Here is a 20,151-nt window from a genome sequence, read left to right on the forward strand (position 1 = left end):
ATTAAGGTGTTTTTCAACGACGCACTGACTAAGCCGGGACAGGGTTTCGTCTTTGTGAGCGAATGGCTCCCTCAAAACAGACTAAAAAATAGCCTGAAGGTGTCTTAAATATCTGTCTGCGAAGCCTGAACAGTGATTGACTAAAGCTGAAAATTTGTCCTGAAAGAGAGGCCTTGGAGCACTTTAAAAGGGTAGCGTATAAGGCGGAGGGGGGTTGCCCTCCCCCAACCCCCGGGGGGGAAGGGGTGATCGGCGCAAAATTACATAAATACTTGTTGAAGTTTGGAAAAAAACTCAAGATGGTGCTGGCCTCAATTTATACACTCTCCCAGTAGAGCCGGGAATCAATATAAACGGTTCATCTTTCCACAAAGAATTTTGTTAATTTCCAATGTCTAAAACTCGGGGAAAAGGTGGGAAAAGACTGAGTTTTCTGGTTCTTTAATTAAGACAGCAAAGGTATATTGAATCTCGTTTGTTCAGCTGTTGTTCATTTCTTATCGGTAAACAAATCATCGAACGAACGTAATGAGAACGTGTGGTATGAATAATAATCCAGCGAAATTAAAACAAAAATTCATCAAGAAAACAGGCTGGAACCGTACTAGCAAATGCCTGTCCTCCATGGTCAGCCACTAATTATCAGAATTGCCGTTGTCAGACGGATGATATCAAAATGTACAGTTGCATATCGTGCCATAATGGAGATAAATCTCATCATTGATTTCATGATTAAGCAATGTAAAAAAATCAACAGACTTTAATATCAGTATGCTGTTACTCAATAGTAATCGAGTATTTAACAATAAAATAATACAGGCATCTCTTGCTCTATAGAACGTGTAATAGCAGGGAAAACAGCAAAATTTCGTGGTGAGTATCAAATCAAGAAGCATTTCAATACTGATTCAAAATAAATAGTAATTATCTTACATTCATTAAGATATTTAAAATAACCATAGTCTGGCTTAATTTATTTGCTTTTTGATGAATTGAAAAAGTAGCGAATGAAAGGGAAAGTGTTGAGAAAAGGAAGCCAATATAATGCCTCGGTTGATTGACACTCGCTGGCAGTGATGTCGTCACGCAAGCTTGAAGACAACAGTCGACACTCGACAGTCACAAAACTCACAACGCAAAATGGTGGCAGGTACATATGGAAAGAAACAGCGTCTCTCCACAAAAAACAACTTCCCTTTCGGCTCTAATGGATTAACAAACCACCAGAAAAAGAATGGAAATTACGTTGCTAAGTTGCTTGACGATTTCGAAGAGACTCCTTTCCATGCCGCTGTAATGACGTACCTGTCCTACTTTGTATTAATTATTTTTGGTTACGTGCGTGACTTCATGCGGAAATATGGCTTAGGAAAATCCAAGGGAGTCCAGGAAGCCGGCAACAAGGTAAGAATATACCTTACCTACTTCCTCTAGGAAGGAAATGTCTGCCGATCGATCGTTAACTTACTTGTTATTTATTCATATAAGTTAACTATCATTTATTTATTAATCTTATTTTTTAAAAGGCTTAAGCTTCGAATGATATGTACAATTTTTGCCACAAACTAAAAAATATTACACGTAGTTATCTTTTTATCCGTATGATATGAAGAGCGTTTTTATTTTGTTAGTATTTTTTTGAAAGAAGGCTAAATTCGGCGAGTTTGCATGAATAACAATCAGTAGCAGGTGCCAACAAGTTTTGCAAATTGTTAGCTTACGTAAATTTGCAACATAGCAAGTCTGAGCGAGATCCGTTGGAACGTATTCTTCACTAGAATAATCGATTTTGTAATATTTTTCTGCAAAAAAAGCATCTTATATTCCTTGCACTTGGACTCAATCTCGTTCCCAGAGGCTGCGTTCCTTTTGGTCAGCACCAAGGAAGCAAGACCTCTGGGCTAATCTATGTCAAAATCCAGCAAATCGAAATCTGATTGGATATTACATTTTACCGGAAGCCTCTTTGAATCGGAGGTTTCAAAACAAGAAAAGAAATAGACTGTCAAAGATATCAAAGCAAAAACCGCCATAGAATCGAAATGCAACTAAATTTTCATACGCTTCTTTTTTTTTGCAGTGGGTAAACACGAAAAAGATAACAAGTCAAATCACATGACTAAACGGAAAAGGCGCGAAAACCTTTGCGATATGTTGCAGCGTTTGACAAAGCTGAATGACAGTATCACACTCGCGACGGTCGAGGTTAACGATGGACCTGACAATTTTCGGAAAAACTCCTCTAATTATCGACTCTGAAATGTGGTTCATAGTCAATGCTGGCCGTTTAAAATCGTTCTCAACATTGTCTAAAGCGAATAAGAGTTTAACAGCCTTTCTCGTGTTGTTAAAGGAACTGAAAGAAGCAAACTTGTAATCCGTTCGCACCGCGGAGTCTGCGAGTTGATCTGACTGGAGCAGATTTATTGAAGATTACTTTGTTGAACAGGAACAGATATTTTATCAGCAGCCCAGCAGAAGCATAATTGAACTTGAACAAGGAAAACCAACGGCCTTTGTTACCACTGCGTTAAAAGCGGAGTATTGTGGCGCAAAAAGTGATTCAGAAAGCGGACGGACAGAAAGACAAAAATATGAACGCTTGGAATAGCGATTGTTGTCACTCTTTACACAACAGTTCATTTGTGAGCTTTGTAAGTTAACAGTATAGGACTGATAAAGTACATCGAATGCAGGTAAAAAATTTTTTTCAGGGTGAGTTTCTTAAGCTTGCACTGAGTGTGTGAATTGAATTCTGATAAGCTTAGATTTTCAAGTTGCTGGTTATTTCGGTTGAATGTTTACAGAGTTGTGTCTTGTTATTAAATGTCCTTAATCCATTTTATTGTATTTATTCTGGGATCATGGTATCTGGGTAACCAAAAGCTGATCTAGTGAAACCTATCATTTGTAAATTTCACGGCGGAAAAAAATTAAGCTTACGTTTGTAAACATTTGTTGGTATTTGTCGTCGACGGCAATCTGGTTAGGAACGATATCTTGCTGAAGTTTCTCGAAAGTTGTTTGAAAATCTTTACCCTGTTTTAGTTAATTAGGTTAAAGCTTATATAACCTCCGACCAGGCTCTATTTTCGTTTCGCTATTAACTTTACCGTGGTGTCATGAAAAAACTTGGCTATCTCATACTGCGCAGACTGCGTATATTCACCCCCATTTTAAAGTGTTAAAAACTACATTTTACGGGCGAAAACAAGCTTAATTTAACTCCAAATGAGTAAAGTACAACAAATGGTTTCTAATCGCCATAACCTATGTATGTTTTTTTTGCCTCTGACTATGGAAAATGTTTGGTTTTCTAAAAAGACCTGACGATGTGCAAAATGAATTTGTCGAGGTTGAGAGAAGCAAATCGCCGACAAAACCACATTTTACGCAGCCTTTGTTTTGGTTGTTTTGTTATTAAGGACGTCTCACATGAATGGCAATCACTGACAAACGGGAGGGATGGAGGTTGTCACCTTTTTCACTCGTTTTCTTGGCCTTTGATGTTCTTACCAGAGGCTGTCTTCCTCTCGGTCAGCAGTATCCTCCTTCAAACCGGAAGCAGGATCCTTGCTTCCGGTTTCTGATTAGCCCAGAGCTCGTGGACGTGTGGCCACCGCTGGCCTAAGACGTGCGCGGGCTCTGGGGACGAGATTGACTTGGACTACGATCTTTCCCAGCAAACGCATGCGCAAATGCGTTTCTCTTGGTGGCGTGATCTCATTTACGCACGTGCACACGTGCACATGATGCGATGGCGAAACACTACTGAGCCCGCGATTTACGAGATTTAACCAGTGGATTTCACACGTTTGTCATGTTTGTAGTGTCGTTTGTAGTTATGTCTAGAGATAAACTTTGTCAAAATTTCCTATATTAAAATGCAGGAGTCGAAAAGAGACAAGGAAATGAAAGGAAACAAAAGTAGAAAACCAGTCCAGTGTCGATCACAAGACTAAAATAAAAAAGGTGCGAAAACCTTGAGTTGAGTTTCAGCGTTTCTTTGCAAAATTGAATGATTGAATCTGACTCAACGAAACTTCTCCTTGGTCCTAATCCTCTGATTCATCGGCTTTGGGATATATTGTTCTGATAATTTTCTGAATCAGATTAACGCTGGACAGTGAAGCCGGTATGTAAGAAACACAGATTTCTAGATTACCCCAAGGACTGATTTGTTTGTTTTGAGCATCGAACTGAAGACAGAATTTATTAACCTTACACTGAGCTAGAACAGATTTCAAAGACCTGACTGGAGTTAGACTGAAACAAGGTAACCGGAAGGTTGAAACAAGAGCGAAAACTACCTTCTGGCGTGCCAAAAAAAAAAGTGGTTCGGCAGTGGCCGGTGCTACAAAATGGCACAAACAATGGGAAGAGCGATTCTTCTCATTTTTTCACGACCAAGGATATTTGTGAGGTTTTTTAAGTCTGGAGCTGGTGTGATTGAAAAATCACTGAACATATGGAGGTGAAATAACCTTTTCAACATTTTTCAGCGCTGCCAAAAGGTGTAAATTTTGGGAAGAGTTTTCAGCATAAGCTTAAACTGTAATGTATAATTTTTTTATCATGTCCCTGGCCTCAGTGGCTGTTCAGCTTCATTTGTAATGACTTTTTTGACTTAAATCATCCTTTTTTGCAGACAATCACATGATGGCACTTGCTATTAAGTGATTTGGTTTGCTGATAACGGATGCCGGCCATCGGCGACTTTGTCATTTTTACAAAGAGTCTTTTGGAAACGGGCCTTTAGAAACCGCTCCTTTACGGCTACAGCAGAGCTGACAGATCCTGTCCTTGTGTTCATTCAAATTAATTCTGTTGTGTTTTTTTCGTAGGGTTTTGTACCGCTCTACTCTGACTTTGAAAGTTTTTACACAAGAAATATGTACACTCGTGCGCGCGATTGCTTCAACAGACCGATCTGCAGCGTGCCGGGAGGGGAGCTGGACCTAGTAGACAGGGAGTCATGTGACTACAATTGGACGTTTAGGTACGGATGACGCATGCGCATAGACCACAGGAAGATACCCATCGGTTAGGTCTAACTTTTCATTTCAAATGGGTATCCGCTTTGTTGTTGACGAGTAATGCTCTTCAACATTAAAGTGTGAATACAAATGATAACATTGTGGAAAATTGTGACCCCACATTCAGTTGTAAGAGAGAGTCACCAATGCCACTGAAACTGAACTGCCCTATCATTGTAATAAGCAACGTTACTATTTTCTGCACTTCGTGTGTTTAGACGATCGATCTAATTGGTTGAACAAGAAGTCGTGGTTTTATCATCGAGATTGTACATTGTCTCGTTCCACACGTGAAAAAGAGTTCGGCAGTAATTTATATCTCAGCACAGAACGCTCAATAACTACATTTCTTAATTTTTCCGGTAGTGAGATAAAGTTTTCTTGTTTACATTGCAGACAGCCCGGGACAAAAACCAGGGCACTAAATCTAGCCTCATACAACTATCTCGGTTTTGCTGAGAATTCTGGGCCATGTGCAGAAGCCGCTGAACAGGCGGTCCGCCGATACGGTGTGGCGGGGTGCAGTTCAAGGAATGAATATGGTGAGTGACTGGCTGCTACTATCGCCTTTGAAAGGAAAAGAAGTGCCTTTTACCTTAAAATTCACTAAAAAAAAACAACAACAACAACAACAAAAAAACAAAAACAAATGGGATTGGGATTGGCGGATGGACGTCCTTTAAAATGAAACCTGAAGCAGCTATTTTTTCATCAAGGACTTTCGTTTCTCATGCGAAGAAAGAGTTATAAAACGGAAATTCCAAAACGTCACTTGAATGACAGGTGTCAGGGCGCTGTTGCCCAGAGTATCGCGTTTTCCCGCGCTGGCCGCCTGTTACGTCATTCGTGTATTGCGCTTCGAGTTTTAATTCAGTGGTTAATTAAGTATGTGGGGCAACAGTGATTGAAATGAACCTATGCTTTTTCTCACTCCAGGCACACTTGATATTCACAAACACCTAGAAACCTTGGTTGCCCGGTTTGTGGGTAAACCTGCTGCTATGGTATTCGGAATGGGATTCGCCACAAACGCCTCCAACATCCCCACCCTGGTAGGCAAAGGAGATTTGATCATCAGTGACGAGCTCAACCACAGCTCTATTATCTTAGGAGCGAGGCTATCAGGAGCCAAAATTAAAGTCTTTAAACACAATGGTAAGATGCCGGAGAGTTAACGAGATCTACTTCATAGAGCTGTTTTAAGTCACACATTCTACGAAAAGTAGCTGTAATTGCATTAACTTTGAGTTCCAATGAGTTAAAAAATTGCTTTTTTAAGAAACCTGTGCAACAAAACAAGTAACGTGCTTTGCAGATTACGTGCTATGCCTGTGCTTAGCATCGGTTACATGTTCTTTCCCGCGCTTGGCACCGGCTGCATGTTTTTCCCGCGCTTGGCACCGGCTGCATGTTTTTCCCGCGCTTGGCACCGGCTGCATGTTTTTCCCGCGCTTGGCACCAGTTGCATGTTTTTCCCGCGCTTGGCACCCATTGCTTATCTTTGTATTGAGGTTTTGATTGGGTCGTGGTTCTGATTGGCCAGATGGGATTCCTTTCGTTTTGTTTTCATTTGTAAATGCGCTTCATTTAATATCCAAGTAACGTTATGCCGATCCGACATTCAAACAAAGACAGGAGCACTGGACAAATGAAGCGGAACTATAGAAATGTGAGCGAAAGATGTTTGAACATCACTAAGACTAATTCCCATATGACCCTCTATTCGTCTGAGCCACGCATATTGTAACAAAACAGCCTTTAAAATGATATTATTTCAAAATACTGTAGATATGAAGTGCTTGGAGAAAATCCTACGAGAATCTGTGATCCAGGGACAGCCAGGAACTCACAGAGCGTGGAAGAAGATTCTTATTATTGTTGAAGGAGTGTACAGGTAAGTCAGTCAAAAATTTGCTATGGCCAAGTCTGAGACTGTTTTCTTTTAAAATAGAGAAGATGAAGTGTTGATAAGTCTGAAAATTTTATAGACGTTTGCATGGAAACGGGAACGTTTTGCCCGTCTTGATACAAACGACTGCAAAAGTTCTTGAATTTACGGGACTATACCTTTGCTATTTTAAAAGACAAGACCCAAACTTGGCTTTCTTTCGAATTTAAGGCGCTCTTTTCAGAAGTATTAATGGTTTTGCGCCTATATATCAAAATTTTAAATTACCTTGATAAAAGTCTATGCTTCTGCAAATGGCACAGAATTTCTACGCACAAAAATGTGAACGTCGATATGTTTCATTCTGATGTCACTTTATAGTATGGAAGGCTCTCTAGCAAGGCTCCCTGAGGTGGTGGCTCTTAAAAAGAAGTACAAAGCGTACATTTTCTTGGATGAGGCCCACAGTATTGGTGCCATGGGACCCAATGGAAGGGGCGTCACAGAGTACTTTGGAGTGGACACTGCTGATGTTGACATCATGATGGGGACATTTACTAAGAGTTTTGGAGCAGCAGGGGGATACATTGCTGCGTCTGAGGTAAGAGGCAATACAACTTGTTTTACATGATGCCCGTTTCGCGCGTGCAGCCAGCGTGGAATGGCAGCGCGCGGTGAACAAATTATTGCAAGCGTTGCCAAGAACCTCTTCATGAAATATCGCTCTTCTTCAGCTTTTCATTCATATTGGTTTTTCTCGCGCCGCACTTTCCTCTGCTTCAATCAACCTGGACGGCCATACAGAACAAGGAAATCTTTACCGTGCTGTTCAAATAACAGAGCGATCGATTAATTCGAAAATACAATTAATCAATCTTTCCTGTGTAATATATATTTTCCTCTTTAACTATTGCTCTTTGTTTGTTCAGTTGCATCGCCAAGACTAGCTGTTTTATTTAAGCCGAGCAGGTTTTCAAGTGTTTCTTCCGCAAGTTTTGCTGTTTAAATACATAAAGCTTTGTTGCTGCCGTTTCAATTTAATATCCAAAATTACTTCTCAAGTGAAGTAATAAAACATTGTGTACCTTTCACGCTATCACCGTGTTTATTTTTTTCCAGAAGATAATAAATCATATCAAAGGTTGTTCGCACAGTGCAACGTACGCTTCCTTCATGTCACCTCCAGTAGTCATGCAAATCATATCATCTATGAAAATAATCATGGGCGAGGATGGCACCGAGAAAGGTTGGTGTCCTTTTGATCTTCTTAAAAAAACTTCTACCCTGCACTAGACTGATGAGCCACCATGTTATTAAAAAAAATCTCATGACAGGAGACAGCCGGGGAGGAACAACAGTGCTGAGTTTTGTCTAAAAAAAGATTGCACGGTTGGAGATAGCCTCCCGCGCAGTCGTTTTTAGGGGACTCGTATTACCTCCTCCCCACAGGGAGAGGAGGCTAGGTTGGAGAGGAACTCGAGAGACAGTTGTACTGATTGTGTTACACCAGAATCGAAACGGTCGAAAGAATGACGATAATTATACTTTGATGAAAGTTAAAAATGGTTGAAGAGCCATTCAAGTTTTGTAACCTTTGAGAAAAATGATAAACTGAAAAGTCAGGAAATTTGATACTCCATAATGACATACCACAACCCGGATCTGGATAATGCCTCTGATTGATTAAAAGAAATTCTAAATAGCCGAGAACCAATCAGAAGTGTGTATTTATATGTACACATCACCTGGTTGAGGATGCAATCAACATGTCTGAGATTGATTGTGTGTGTGTTTTTTTCTTTAGGAAAGCAGAGGATTTCAGCTTTGGCGCAGAACTGCAAGTGAGTTAAGGAATTTAAAAGTACCTGACGAACGTTTGGTATGTGTGCAGATCAGGAAAGCAGTTTTTCCCATATGGGATTTATGTCGTTTATTTGTAACATCAAATTATTGATTAGTTTTAAAGATAAACCCGAAGTTTACCAAAGATAAATCTTAAGATTTTATAAAATTGATTAACTACTTTAGAGGTTTTTAAAAAAAATTGAACGATTTTAAGATGTGATTGAACATTTCACGAAACAAAACAAAACAAAACAAACTCAAGATTACCACGGTCAATCAAGTAAGCTGACACGGTTCGTTTACTTGACAGGTACTTTAGACAAAGGCTAAAACAGATGGGATTTATCGTGTACGGTCACGACTCCTCGGCAGTGGTACCCATTCTACTCTACATGCCATCAAAATGCGTGTAAGTAAAGTTTGATTAGCTTGTGGATGGGTGTTTTTCGTTTGTTAAACGTTAGCGAGTGGTTTTTTAAAGGGGCAATCAGATGTCACCTATTTCTAGTTTCACTATATGAATAGCCCCAAAACGTCTTTGTATCAATAGAGACTTTTAAATAATGGTCCAGATGAATTAACAATAGCCCACTAGCACACAGAAACATCTGGCCATGGATGGTCTGGATGGAATTGGATTGCAACTTGAAAAAATGGGCCAATTTTGCAAGTTCTTCCTGTGTATTTTCGAGAAATCTCTAAAAACTGATTAGAGTCTTCTCCTCCTGGGAGAAATCGGTTGCAGCCCGGTTACATGTTTTCATTTTTTTCCCGCGCTTGAAACCGGTGACATGTTTTCGCATTTTGCCGCGCTTGGCATTCGTCACTCACGGTTTCTTTATGCCTTGTCGCAGCGCCTTCTCCCGGGAATTGTTGAAAAGAAACATAGCTGTCGTCATCGTTGGATTTCCAGCTACGGCACTTGTTGAGGGACGAGCGAGGATTTGTCTATCAGCTTCACACACCAGAGAAATGCTTGATAAGGTGAGATCAACTTATCTCAAGGTCAGGCTGAACTGGACAATTTTCTTGGTACTGCTTCATAACACTTATCGCTAACAAAACTATTTCAAACTAGACAATTAACTTATCAATTGGTTCTTGCTCGTCTTTGATCTTGTGTTGTACAGTAATAGCCTGCGTATAAGAACCTGGGTTTTAAGAACCTGTTAGGCTAAAATTTTCATTTTAAACCCCCTCCACATAAGAACCTATTTAGGGGTTGCTGTGAAAGTGTAAGATCATCATCTATTTAAAAGTAACTTGAAATAACTTTTTTTTCTTTCAAGCTTAAGTACCATGTTGTATGTCTATTGTGTTTGCCATTATACTGCATTATGAGATGATATTTATAATAAATATAGTATATTCAGATGAAATTCATATGAAAATATAAGAACCTATTTTAAGAACCTTGGTAGCCTAAATTTGCTTTAAGTACCATTTATATAAGAACCTATTTCGGCTAAATTGAAAAATGTAGGTTCTTATACGTGGGCTATTACTGTATTGGGTGGTGCCTTGCTGTTTTACTTCAAGAGGCTTGCATGTTGATCCCCTCTTGAGGAAGTCAAAGTGACGAGGTAAACTACCATCTCCACAACGAAAGAGTGTACGTCATTACACTCCTACCGTTGATAAGGTGGATACCCTTGATACCCTGTGGCAAGAGACTATGAGGTAAGAGAGCGAATCCCCCATACATGCCCCTTTTCCTATGAAAATTTTTTTCATTCTATTTTTGTTTGCGTTGCTATTTTAATGTCGACATCTTATTGGTCAGTTAGAGTGACGTCATTTAATTTAAAACTCAATGGCGGATTATAATTTCTTAAAATAGCATGGCGCGAACTAAAAAAAGATTCTGAAGATTGAAAATAATTATCATGAGGCACAGGGATTTGCTCTCTTGCCTCATAGTCTCTTGCCTGTGGCCGTTGGTACGGCCACATGGTATCAAGGATACAATAATAATACTAGAAACAATTTTCCGTGTTTCTGGTAGAGGTTTAGTAGGTCCATCACGAATACTAAAATAGGTCAAAGAAAGCGACCTGATGTCTTACCAAGTATTTTAATTCCTGCCGTCAACCATACCACAACACGGTTCTACAGTTTTGCTGTTACTGCTGATCAGGTTGTTAATTTTGTTATTGTTGTTTTTATTCCAAGGCTCTGGACGCTATAGATGAGGTGGGTGATATTCTTAAAGTCAAGTATTCACGGAGAAAACAAGCAACAACTGATTAAAGCAGATACGTGGAGCCTCTACAATAGTCTCGCTATGGAATTACAAATGTTGTGTCTTGGTCAATTAAATTAAGTGACAATGAGATAAAATATACTAAAAAAAAGGTTGTTGATGCCGGATCGCTAATGATCGCTGGCTAAAACCAAACTTTATATTACCAAGTTTTAATAATTTTAAGAAAGAGTTTGTTAATGCCGGATCGTTAATGATCGCTGGCCAAAACCAAAGTATATATTATTATTTAATCGAGGTTTCTTCAGTAATTTTCTGACTTCTGTACACGATTAAGCATTCTTTTTGTTTAAATTTGTACCTGCTACAGGTTTTGTGTAGGGAAAACATGCAAAACTTAAATTTAAAGCAAAGGATTGATGGTCAAATCCTTTGTTGAACAGTAAAACGGGGTATTTTAATTTCGCATTGCTGTAAACGTTTTGGAATTTTTCACGCTTTCGCCTACTCAAAAAGTATGTAAAAACTATTTTTATGGCAAATCAAATACTAATTATATTATTATATTTGCAATACTTAGTTTCGCACCTCTACAGGGGAATTACAATATAGTTACAAACTGCTATAATATATATAATAACATACAAGTTGTGACAAAGGGAGCTAGCTGTACATTGTTTTTCGATTTTAGCGAAAACTAGACTTAGAAAGGAAAAAACAAAGGCATTTGCTACTTGTGGCGTCGATTAAAAAGACTTCTATCAAAATTTTCTTTAAGGCAAAAACTATATAAAAATAATTTACACTTTGTTGATAGACTTCTTTTCCTCGACATCAAGTGAATCAAAAGTTTCCGGACGCCATGCTTTCAACACTGTTCAACGCTGAAAGTGTTGGAAGCTCATTGAGGGCGTGTTTAAATAAATTTAAGTTGCTTTTAGTTTTGCTTCCACATCGCTTGGTCCAAAACCGACCTCATTTCCCCAATCACTGGCTAGCTATCGAGCCTAGCAAACGACCCGTGATTGGTACGTCTCCGAGACTGAACAATCACGTGTCGGCTTTTTTCTGTCCTTCGTGGAAGAGTCAATAAGCTGACGTTGATGGGTAAGCAGAAATCGAGAGAAATGGAAATATTGGTTGTTCTCAACTTGAAGTTGTTAAATCAAAATCCACCTCGGTGGCTAAATGCAGAATATCTTTAAATATTTAAGCCAAACAATGATACTGTGGTTCTGGTTATACACCCAAGATTCCAAAATTTGCAAATGTTTCTCGGAGATTTTCCAACTTTATTCGTCAAAACAAATTTCAAAAATTTGAAGTTTTTTTCTGAACACGATACTGCGTAATTCACATGTTAGAAATTCGTCATCCTTTGTCAATTGACTGACACATACTATAGGTAATTTAAAACACTTTGAAAAGTAGAGTCCTTGCCACTTCATTTTTCTCCAGAGGGTGAACTGAAACTACAGTAAACTATAATTAGTTAGTTTGGCCTTGGTTTATAGGTATTTATATACATTTCACCCATATGTTTGGCGGCAAAAAGAAAATAAAGACACTTAACGTTGTCTGTGTGAATAGTTGCACTGTTTCTTGTGACGCCTTATCCTCTTATTTTCGCGGTGTTCAAAGCTCGCAAACATCGCGCAAAAATGGTGATGTTCCACATTGGAAGGATTGATTGAGGCCTTGCCTTCTGCTGGAGATGTCAGGAAGATGGCCTGTTTCGCTTTGTGTTCATTTCGTGAACATGACGCCGAATGCCCTCTTGACATGTTGGGCGTGTTGACTGTGGAACACGCCACGTGGAAGGAATGGCCGCACTCGCCAATCAGGATTGTGTCTTTGACAATGAGGAAAGAGTTATTCCTTGAGGGGATCGGGCTCAGACTCTTCATTTGGGAAATCGAATGGAAGTACCTTTCCTGACTTTACCTTTTTTCCAAACAAAAGGCCGCATCCATTCCCATTTCTCGCCAACTGTGAGATTGGTTGCGTAGCTGTTGTTGGGCTCACTGATAATGTTTTCAAAAATAGTTTTGACGACTTCTGCAGCCTTCAGTTTAGACTGATGATTTTAGCTGGTTGCGAGAAAGTAAGTAGTTCTTTGGAGGACGAAAAGTTTGTGTAAAATGTTCATGGCGTTGTTTTCGTTGCCAAGATAGAACGGCAAGTTTTGGTTTTTCGCTCAGATGTGCTCAGGCGAGCTGTGAGGGGACGTCTGATCGAGAATTATAGAATGGCAGTATTTCACAGGGTACTCAGTAAATCCGGACCAGACGAGAGTTACGAAAGGTAGATGATTTTTCACCCAAACTCATTTTTAGAACCACAAATAATCAGGTTTTTTACTGAACGTCGAAGGGAAAAGACCAGATACCTTCAAACTTCCTCCGTCGACAGATATATAGGAATCCCCAATACTGCAGTTGGAAATAACTTTATCAACATTACACTGTGGAAGCATTCATCTCGCCTCGAAGATTTGATTTCATAAGCTGTAGAAAAAAAAGAGAAAAAAAAAATTAACAATTATTGGACGAGGTGGAGCAAAATATTGCGAGCTTCGGCTTCGGCAAATAATTGATCTGCGAGACACTGGCAAATTACGATATTTGGCGATAACCGAGTACAATAATTTAGTAGTACCGAGTACAATAATTTACAATAGTTTTACCATTCAATCACCGAGTTTGTTTTTCATGATTATTTTCTCTCTGATAGCTCAAGGAAGCGATCTGCCATTTTCACGCAAGGGCGTGGTTTCAATTACGCATGAGCAGAATATTATTTGCAGCAAAACACAGTTGGACAGTATTGCGCATGAGCAGACTATTATTTGTATGCAGCTATTTGCAGGTCACGTGGTTTGCTCTGGGCCAATGAAAAGAAGGGAAAAAATACATCGAATGATAATGCGTATTAATTGCAAGAGCTTATACCGGTTAGTAACCAGATGCTGATCCAATCACCCTTTTGCCTCACATTGCCTATATTAAAAGTCTGTATAGCTTGAGCTTATCTTACCAGTCTCTTGCCGTCCAAAGTGAGTCCGTCTTTTCCAACAACAAATGCAAGTTTAGTCAGCGCAGATTCCACTGTCATGTCTCTGCCAGGCACAATACCTAAGTTGACGAGACCCTGGATTGAAAGAGATAACAAAAAGCGACTGAGTGAGTACAACCTGACTGGCATGGATCTATAAAGGTTTCCACATGTGGCTTGCAAGGACGTTTATCTACGATAATTGCAGCGCAGTCATTGATTCTCCGTAACAGTGCTTTGCTGGCGAGCAAAACACCATTAAGAAACAAAGATACACAAGTCGGAGTTTTTGGGTCTGAAAAAGACTCAAGAATGCGTACACAAACATGGTGCATTGCATCCTCGCAACAGGTTACTTCTCCAATTTCTTTTGTCCTTTAATAAACAACTTTATTCTTAAAAATGGCATCATCACCATCACAGACACCTGACTATTGTAGACACTCTCCTCCACCAAATGTGGACAACTGTTATGGTTCCAATGTTACCCAATGTTGCCCAATGTTGACGAGAAAAATTAAAATGTCATCCTGGCCCCAGTTGTTCAAAGAGTGCGTAACTTTACTGATCTGGCCCCGGATAGTATTTTTGCGCTTCATCTCCACTCACGCAAAAATTAAAGATCGTTGCTTCTATATTGTTTTATTTCAATTCATTTAACAGTACATATGCTCTGGAAACCACCCCTGGATTTCTGTCTGCAAAGCTGCTACGGTTCACGTATGTTCGTTTATTAGTAATCTAGTCATTTAGCTTTACTGTTGCGGATAGAATGTGTTAGTTGGAGTACATTGGGTAACAAATTATCTACTGATGGATAAAGTTATCTGCTCTTCGAACAACTGGGACCCGGATGTCACAAAGTTGAGATAGAACACTGTATAGTGTACCTGTTTCATGTACTGCATGGAGACATGATGCGGTCCTCCACGACAAGGACAACACGTGACAATCACCACGCCCCTCCGCACCGCACATCTTATCGCTGTTAACATGTCTTCTCTGGAGCCAGGTAGATCACCACTCCCATATGTTACTATGGCAACACCTTCTATTGGTGGCTCTAAACACCCTTTTATCTATAAAATTAATACTTCTTGAAGAAATTCATCAGGCTAGATAAGTGAACAGTCGATTTAAAAGTTCTTACAACATAACCAGTCTTATATTAATGTCTTATTAATGCTGACAGTTTCGATGACTGTCAGCCATCTTTATCAAAACTTGAAAAACATGAAAAGTGTCAGAAGCCTTAAATAGGCTTTTGAAGGTGTTGATTATTGCGATAAATGCGCAAAGTCACTCTGTAGACGCCCGCTCCCCCCTGGTTTGGGGGTGGAGATCACTTGTGTCCATATGGGAGAAAGCTGATAGGCTCCCTCATCCCTGTTCATAGTAGGAGTGTTCGATCTGATACATATGCTTTCTTTAATCCATCGCTTAAACTTGTCGCCGTGAAATAGTTGAGCAGGACGGCGACAAGTTTAAGCGATGGATTAAAGAAAGCATATGTATTAGATCGAACACTCCTACTTTGAACAGGGATGAGGGAGCCTATCAGCTTTCTCCCATATGGACACAAGTGATCTCCACCCCCAAACCAGGGGGGAGCGGGCGTCTACAGAGTGACTTTGCGCATTTATCGCAATAATCAACACCTTCAAAAGCCTATTTAAGGCTTCTGACACTTTTCATGTTTTTCAAGTTTTGATAAAGATGGCTGACAGTCATCGAAACTGTCAGCATTAATAAGACATTAATATAAGACTGGCTATGTTGTAAGAACTTTTAAATCGACTATAAAATTAATAGTTACCAGGGGCTCGTTTCTCGAAATTCCCGATAACTTACCGGGCCCGATAAGTATATTTTAAGTGGTTTTTTTGCCAATTAGAGGCATGGTACTTGGGCCAATGCTTTCATGAAACTATAAATATTTTAAAATTTACGGTAGCATTCAAAGCTAATAAATATTTACTTCTGTTGAGAAACATTTATCACCAAAGACACTTTTTGGGCCTGTTAAGTTACCAGGACTTTCGAGAAACAGTCCCCTGGGGCCCGTTTCTCGAAAGTCCCAGTAACTTAACAGGCCCAAAAAATGTCTTTGGTGATAAATGTTTCTAAACAGAAGTACAATTTTTGTTAGATTGAATACTAAATTTTAGAATCTTATAATTTTATGAAAACATTGCCCAAGTACCGTGTCTGTAATCACTGAGTAATCGGCGAAAAAACATTTAAAAATATACTTACTGGGCCCGGTAAGTTACCGGGACTTTCGAGAAACGGGCCCCAGATCATAGATTGATTGAAACCTTTTTAAAGAGGTAGTGGATTGAAAGTAAGCAAAACTGACATACCATGTCTATTGGAATGCTTGGAAAAATGGGCAGCAATGCGATATTTTCGCTCATCTTGGTATGAAGTTTTAAACTTCCTCCTTCCAGGGTTTGATCAATTGTGTGAAGCCATTCAACTAAGAAAAAATAAAGACCAAGATTTACAGAAACCTGAATAAATTATGCTGGAAAGTATGATGTTGCTAAAAAGACTTTTCCAATCCCACCCTTCAAGATTACTGTGGTATTTTTAACCTGCTGCAATCAGAATCCTTAAGAATGATTATAATTCAGCTATTTCATAATAATAATAATACTTTATTTAAGGTTGAAAACATAGGAAGTGATTGCTCAATCTTCCAAGCCAAGGGTTAAGTTAAAAATGCTCAAGACAAATAATTTTATTAATATAATATAAAACAGAACAAAGTATGAACTACCTGAATACATATAAAATCAAGCAAACTCTAACTAAGTTCTGAATTCTTATAATTCCTTATCCTGTTTTAGCAAGGTGTGCAGTGACTTGAGTTGTGTGATTTTAATTATCTTTGTAATTCTGCCTCCTACCAAATATTGCAACATTTGTCCCATTACCTTCCCTTCAGACCACCCTATCCCAGATGTCTCGTTTTAGTCAAATGTAGGGTGCATGTAGATGTGGGTCTTTGTACATTGGTTTGCATGAAAAGAGCGACATCTGAGTATGAGGCAGATAGTAATCCATCCTTAATAGTATTCTGGTGGAAACAAATTGACAGGCAGTACTTACTCTCTCCATCACTGCATAGTTTTGCCAAAGGTGGGAAGCTTGGTGAGTCATACACGGAGTAGCTACTTGCATCAACTTTGGTAGTCCTGTTTCCTCTGAACAGTTTACCACCAAAGAAAATTGTCACCTACAGGACACCAAATATTAACAAGTCACTGTACACAATCAATTCTTTGGAAGAGGTGGTGGATTGAGTAGCTTACCTCAGGGACAGCATACTGCCCCGCAAACAGCAGTGCTCCGGCCAAATTATCTCTTGCATCATTCACTTCCTCATATATTGGGGTCTGTAAATTATACACAGACGGAGGTTACTGTCTGACACAAAAAAGGGTTTAAAAAACCACAACATACTAGTACTGTAATGTTATATTTTAAGCCAGGGGAAGCCTGAACCTCATAAGTCCTCAGCTTCCAGTCTTTCACCAAATTTTCCTTTTAATTGTATCATTTTATGTGTATGTATAAAGTATGACAAACCAAATAAAGTTTCTTCTCCTACTTCTACATACTCAATGATGGAGGATCTGTTTAATCACTTTTTGTTCAAAAAATATAATTCTGAATGGCCAACATGTTTTTACATATTCTGAAAATATTTTTCTTCCCTCCCCGCTCTTTTATTTTTAGGCCCATCTTTTGAAAGAGCAGAGGAACTCAAAAACTAAGGAGTTGGGTACCCAACAGTTAAAATGTTAGGTGTTAAAGCAAAACATTTAGATACTCAGGTATATCATTATCATACACTGGTAGATAACTTATTTCTCTAGAGATATTAAGCAGAAAAAGATAGGCAATAGATATTCTGTCTGACATACATATAGTGCCCTGTAGATAGTTCCCAGCCTCAAGACACTTATTGAAGTAACCAGGCTTGTCTATCGGGGTTTGGGCCCATTTCCCCGATCAGCTCAACAGGTCACATTTGACCATGTACCAAGGATGACTGGGGACCAGGCTGAGAAGTTCCCCTGATATATCTCAGATTACCTGTGCTCCTGTTAGCACCACAGGCTTCCCAAGGTTTTCAAGCATGAAAGAGAGAGCAGATGCAGTGTAGGCCATGGTGTCTGTGCCATGCAGGATGACAAACCCATCATACTTGCTATAGTTTTCGGCAATCTCTAAGCCAACATCAATCCAGTCCTTAGCACAAGTCTCCTTAGATTCTCTTATCTTGCCAACCTCCTTTATATCATAAAATATCCAACTGCCAAGCTTTGGGAGACTACATGAAAAAAATACATGAAGTTGTAAGTGCTTTGAACTTTTGAGACTCATTAGCATGCCCCATATCGAAATGGAAATTTTCTGAGCAAATATGAAGTGAAAATGTCTAAATGTAAAGAAAGAGCTTCCTGATTTTCAGTGCCACTGAATGCTCGAAGAATTGCCAGTCAAAGCAAAATTATTTCTCTGAATGGCATTTGTAGATTTGTGCATAAGATTCTGAGAACCAAGTTTTTATAGATAGTTTTGTTTTGATCATCTCCAACAATTTAAATTTACTGACAACTGAGCCACACATACCACTTTTGATTGATCAAGCTAGACCCTAAAAAATTCACATTTTTTTTAAGATGAAGCACTTACGGCATAGCTAGCCTCTCTGCTGCAACATGAACTTTAGGTTTGACCTGGGGCATTTCACAAGTGGTTTCATGAAGCATTGGAAATCTTTTCAACTCACTGATAAACAAATCCAGGTGAAGAGCACATGGCTCTAAAAGAAAGACAGAAAATTACAACATGGTCATGCATATGACAGAAACTGTCAAGTTTCTTGTGAGGTGATACATGGCCAATATGTTGCGTTCAAAACCTCCCCCCACTGCCGCTGGGCTAGAGTTCAGGCAGATTTTGACTTAAGACTGTCAAGACTTATTCCCATCTTTAAGGTTTTTTAACACTTGTTTGAAATGCCTAGTGCTACTAATTGGGTTGGATGGGGAGGGGAGAAGGGGCAAGGCATTATTGGAATAGTGTGACTCAACCTCGTTCCCAGGGTCTCTCCTCTTCCTGTTCCCTGCAGTGATGGGAAGAGGAGAGACCCTGGGAACGAGGTTGATTCACTTGAAGCAACAACCAAGGTATCAAATGAGAATAAAAGGTAAATGCACATACCATTTTCAGTTAACTTTTTCATTCCTATTGTTCCACCGGTATACAGAACAAGAACCAATGGAATTTTTATTGTGCTGCAGCTCATTTTGATGTCAGCAAATTGTACGGTCTGTCCCTGTATTGCATACCCCAATACAATAAAATTAAATACTGAAAAGGGTTTAAAAACATCATACTGATAAAAACACAGTAAGGTGGTGGAAACCACCACATAAGGAGCATTAAATCACAGGTAAAGAGTAAAAGGGATTCAGTAACCGCGAAGTTCCTGACCTTCTTAACTAGTTTCCCTTGTCGACCTGTAATGCATAGTTTTTTTCAATTCACATACATAATACTGGACACTCGCCTTATCCCTGTCGCAATTACGTCATACAGGAGTCCAGATATCACAAATGTGTGGTTTTATGTGGGATATTTTATCCGGTGTTATCCAAAGTTTCACGTTGTTGTTACTCGTTTCTCGTTTAGAAGATACCAGAGGTTTCCCGCCGCGCTCCCGCGCTACAACCGCTGGCCTAGTACCCAAGTCTCTCGGTCAACGTTCAAAACTTGGACCGGATTAACGCCAATCCACCGGATTAAAAGTTAATTAATCGAGGTTTTCATCTCGCCCCTTAAAAAGTGGTTTGACTGAGGGTTATTTTAAGTTAAAGGTAAAGAAAAGTCTGAGTTAAAACTGAGCGCCAAAAACCTATTAATTAGTAACTTGAATCAAACTTCACGTTAATCCAGGATTAGCTTAAACTGGCTGTTACAACCGGAACCAGGCGTATTTATTGATTTTCAGGATTGATTCATTTATAAACCTTATAATGGTTTTATAAGGATAGAAAAAAATACGTATCCATAGATTCTTCAGCAAATTTCGCTGAACTCTTAGACGA

At 39.2% G+C, this 20,151-nt stretch overlaps 2 protein-coding genes across 4 annotated transcripts; one reads left to right on the forward strand and one right to left on the reverse strand.

The window, feature by feature from the left end:
* The first annotated feature begins 489 nt into the window (after positions 1-489).
* On the forward strand, positions 490-12,331 carry LOC146478726 (serine palmitoyltransferase 2-like). 2 transcript variants are annotated; one of them, XR_014865159.1, is made up of 12 exons: positions 490-1,404; positions 4,845-4,999; positions 5,433-5,578; positions 5,973-6,191; positions 6,825-6,930; positions 7,306-7,525; positions 8,044-8,170; positions 8,729-8,765; positions 9,080-9,178; positions 9,624-9,753; positions 10,942-11,124; positions 11,205-12,331. XR_014865159.1 is itself a non-coding variant. In XM_085112327.1 (11 exons), the coding sequence occupies exons 1-11, from the start codon at positions 1,141-1,143 to the stop codon at positions 11,017-11,019; spliced, it is 1,581 nt and encodes a 526-aa protein (XP_084968453.1). In that variant the 5' UTR covers positions 490-1,140; the 3' UTR covers positions 11,020-12,331. The 2 variants fall into 2 exon arrangements, 1 of the variants encoding a protein (XP_084968453.1); XM_085112327.1 differs by having other exon boundaries at positions 10,942-12,331.
* A 133-nt stretch (positions 12,332-12,464) lies between these two features.
* On the reverse strand, positions 12,465-19,742 carry LOC146478727 (60 kDa lysophospholipase-like). 2 transcript variants are annotated; one of them, XM_085112329.1, is made up of 10 exons: positions 19,614-19,742; positions 19,265-19,379; positions 18,734-18,863; positions 18,131-18,368; positions 17,344-17,427; positions 17,141-17,267; positions 16,390-16,505; positions 14,917-15,105; positions 14,009-14,122; positions 12,465-13,479 (listed from the first exon to the last, which is right to left on the reverse strand). In XM_085112329.1, exons 2-10 carry the CDS (start codon positions 19,347-19,349, stop codon positions 13,432-13,434), a joined length of 1,131 nt encoding a protein of 376 aa, XP_084968455.1. In that variant the 5' UTR covers positions 19,350-19,379; positions 19,614-19,742; the 3' UTR covers positions 12,465-13,431. The 2 variants fall into 2 exon arrangements, with proteins under 2 accessions (XP_084968455.1, XP_084968456.1); XM_085112330.1 differs by having other exon boundaries at positions 19,265-19,373; positions 19,608-19,742.
* Positions 19,743-20,151: the final 409 nt, after the last annotated feature.

This window comes from Pavona decussata, unplaced genomic scaffold (assembly GCF_977016875.1).
Source record: "Pavona decussata unplaced genomic scaffold, jaPavDecu1.1 SCAFFOLD_64, whole genome shotgun sequence".
Lineage (NCBI taxonomy): Eukaryota > Metazoa > Cnidaria > Anthozoa > Scleractinia > Agariciidae > Pavona > Pavona decussata.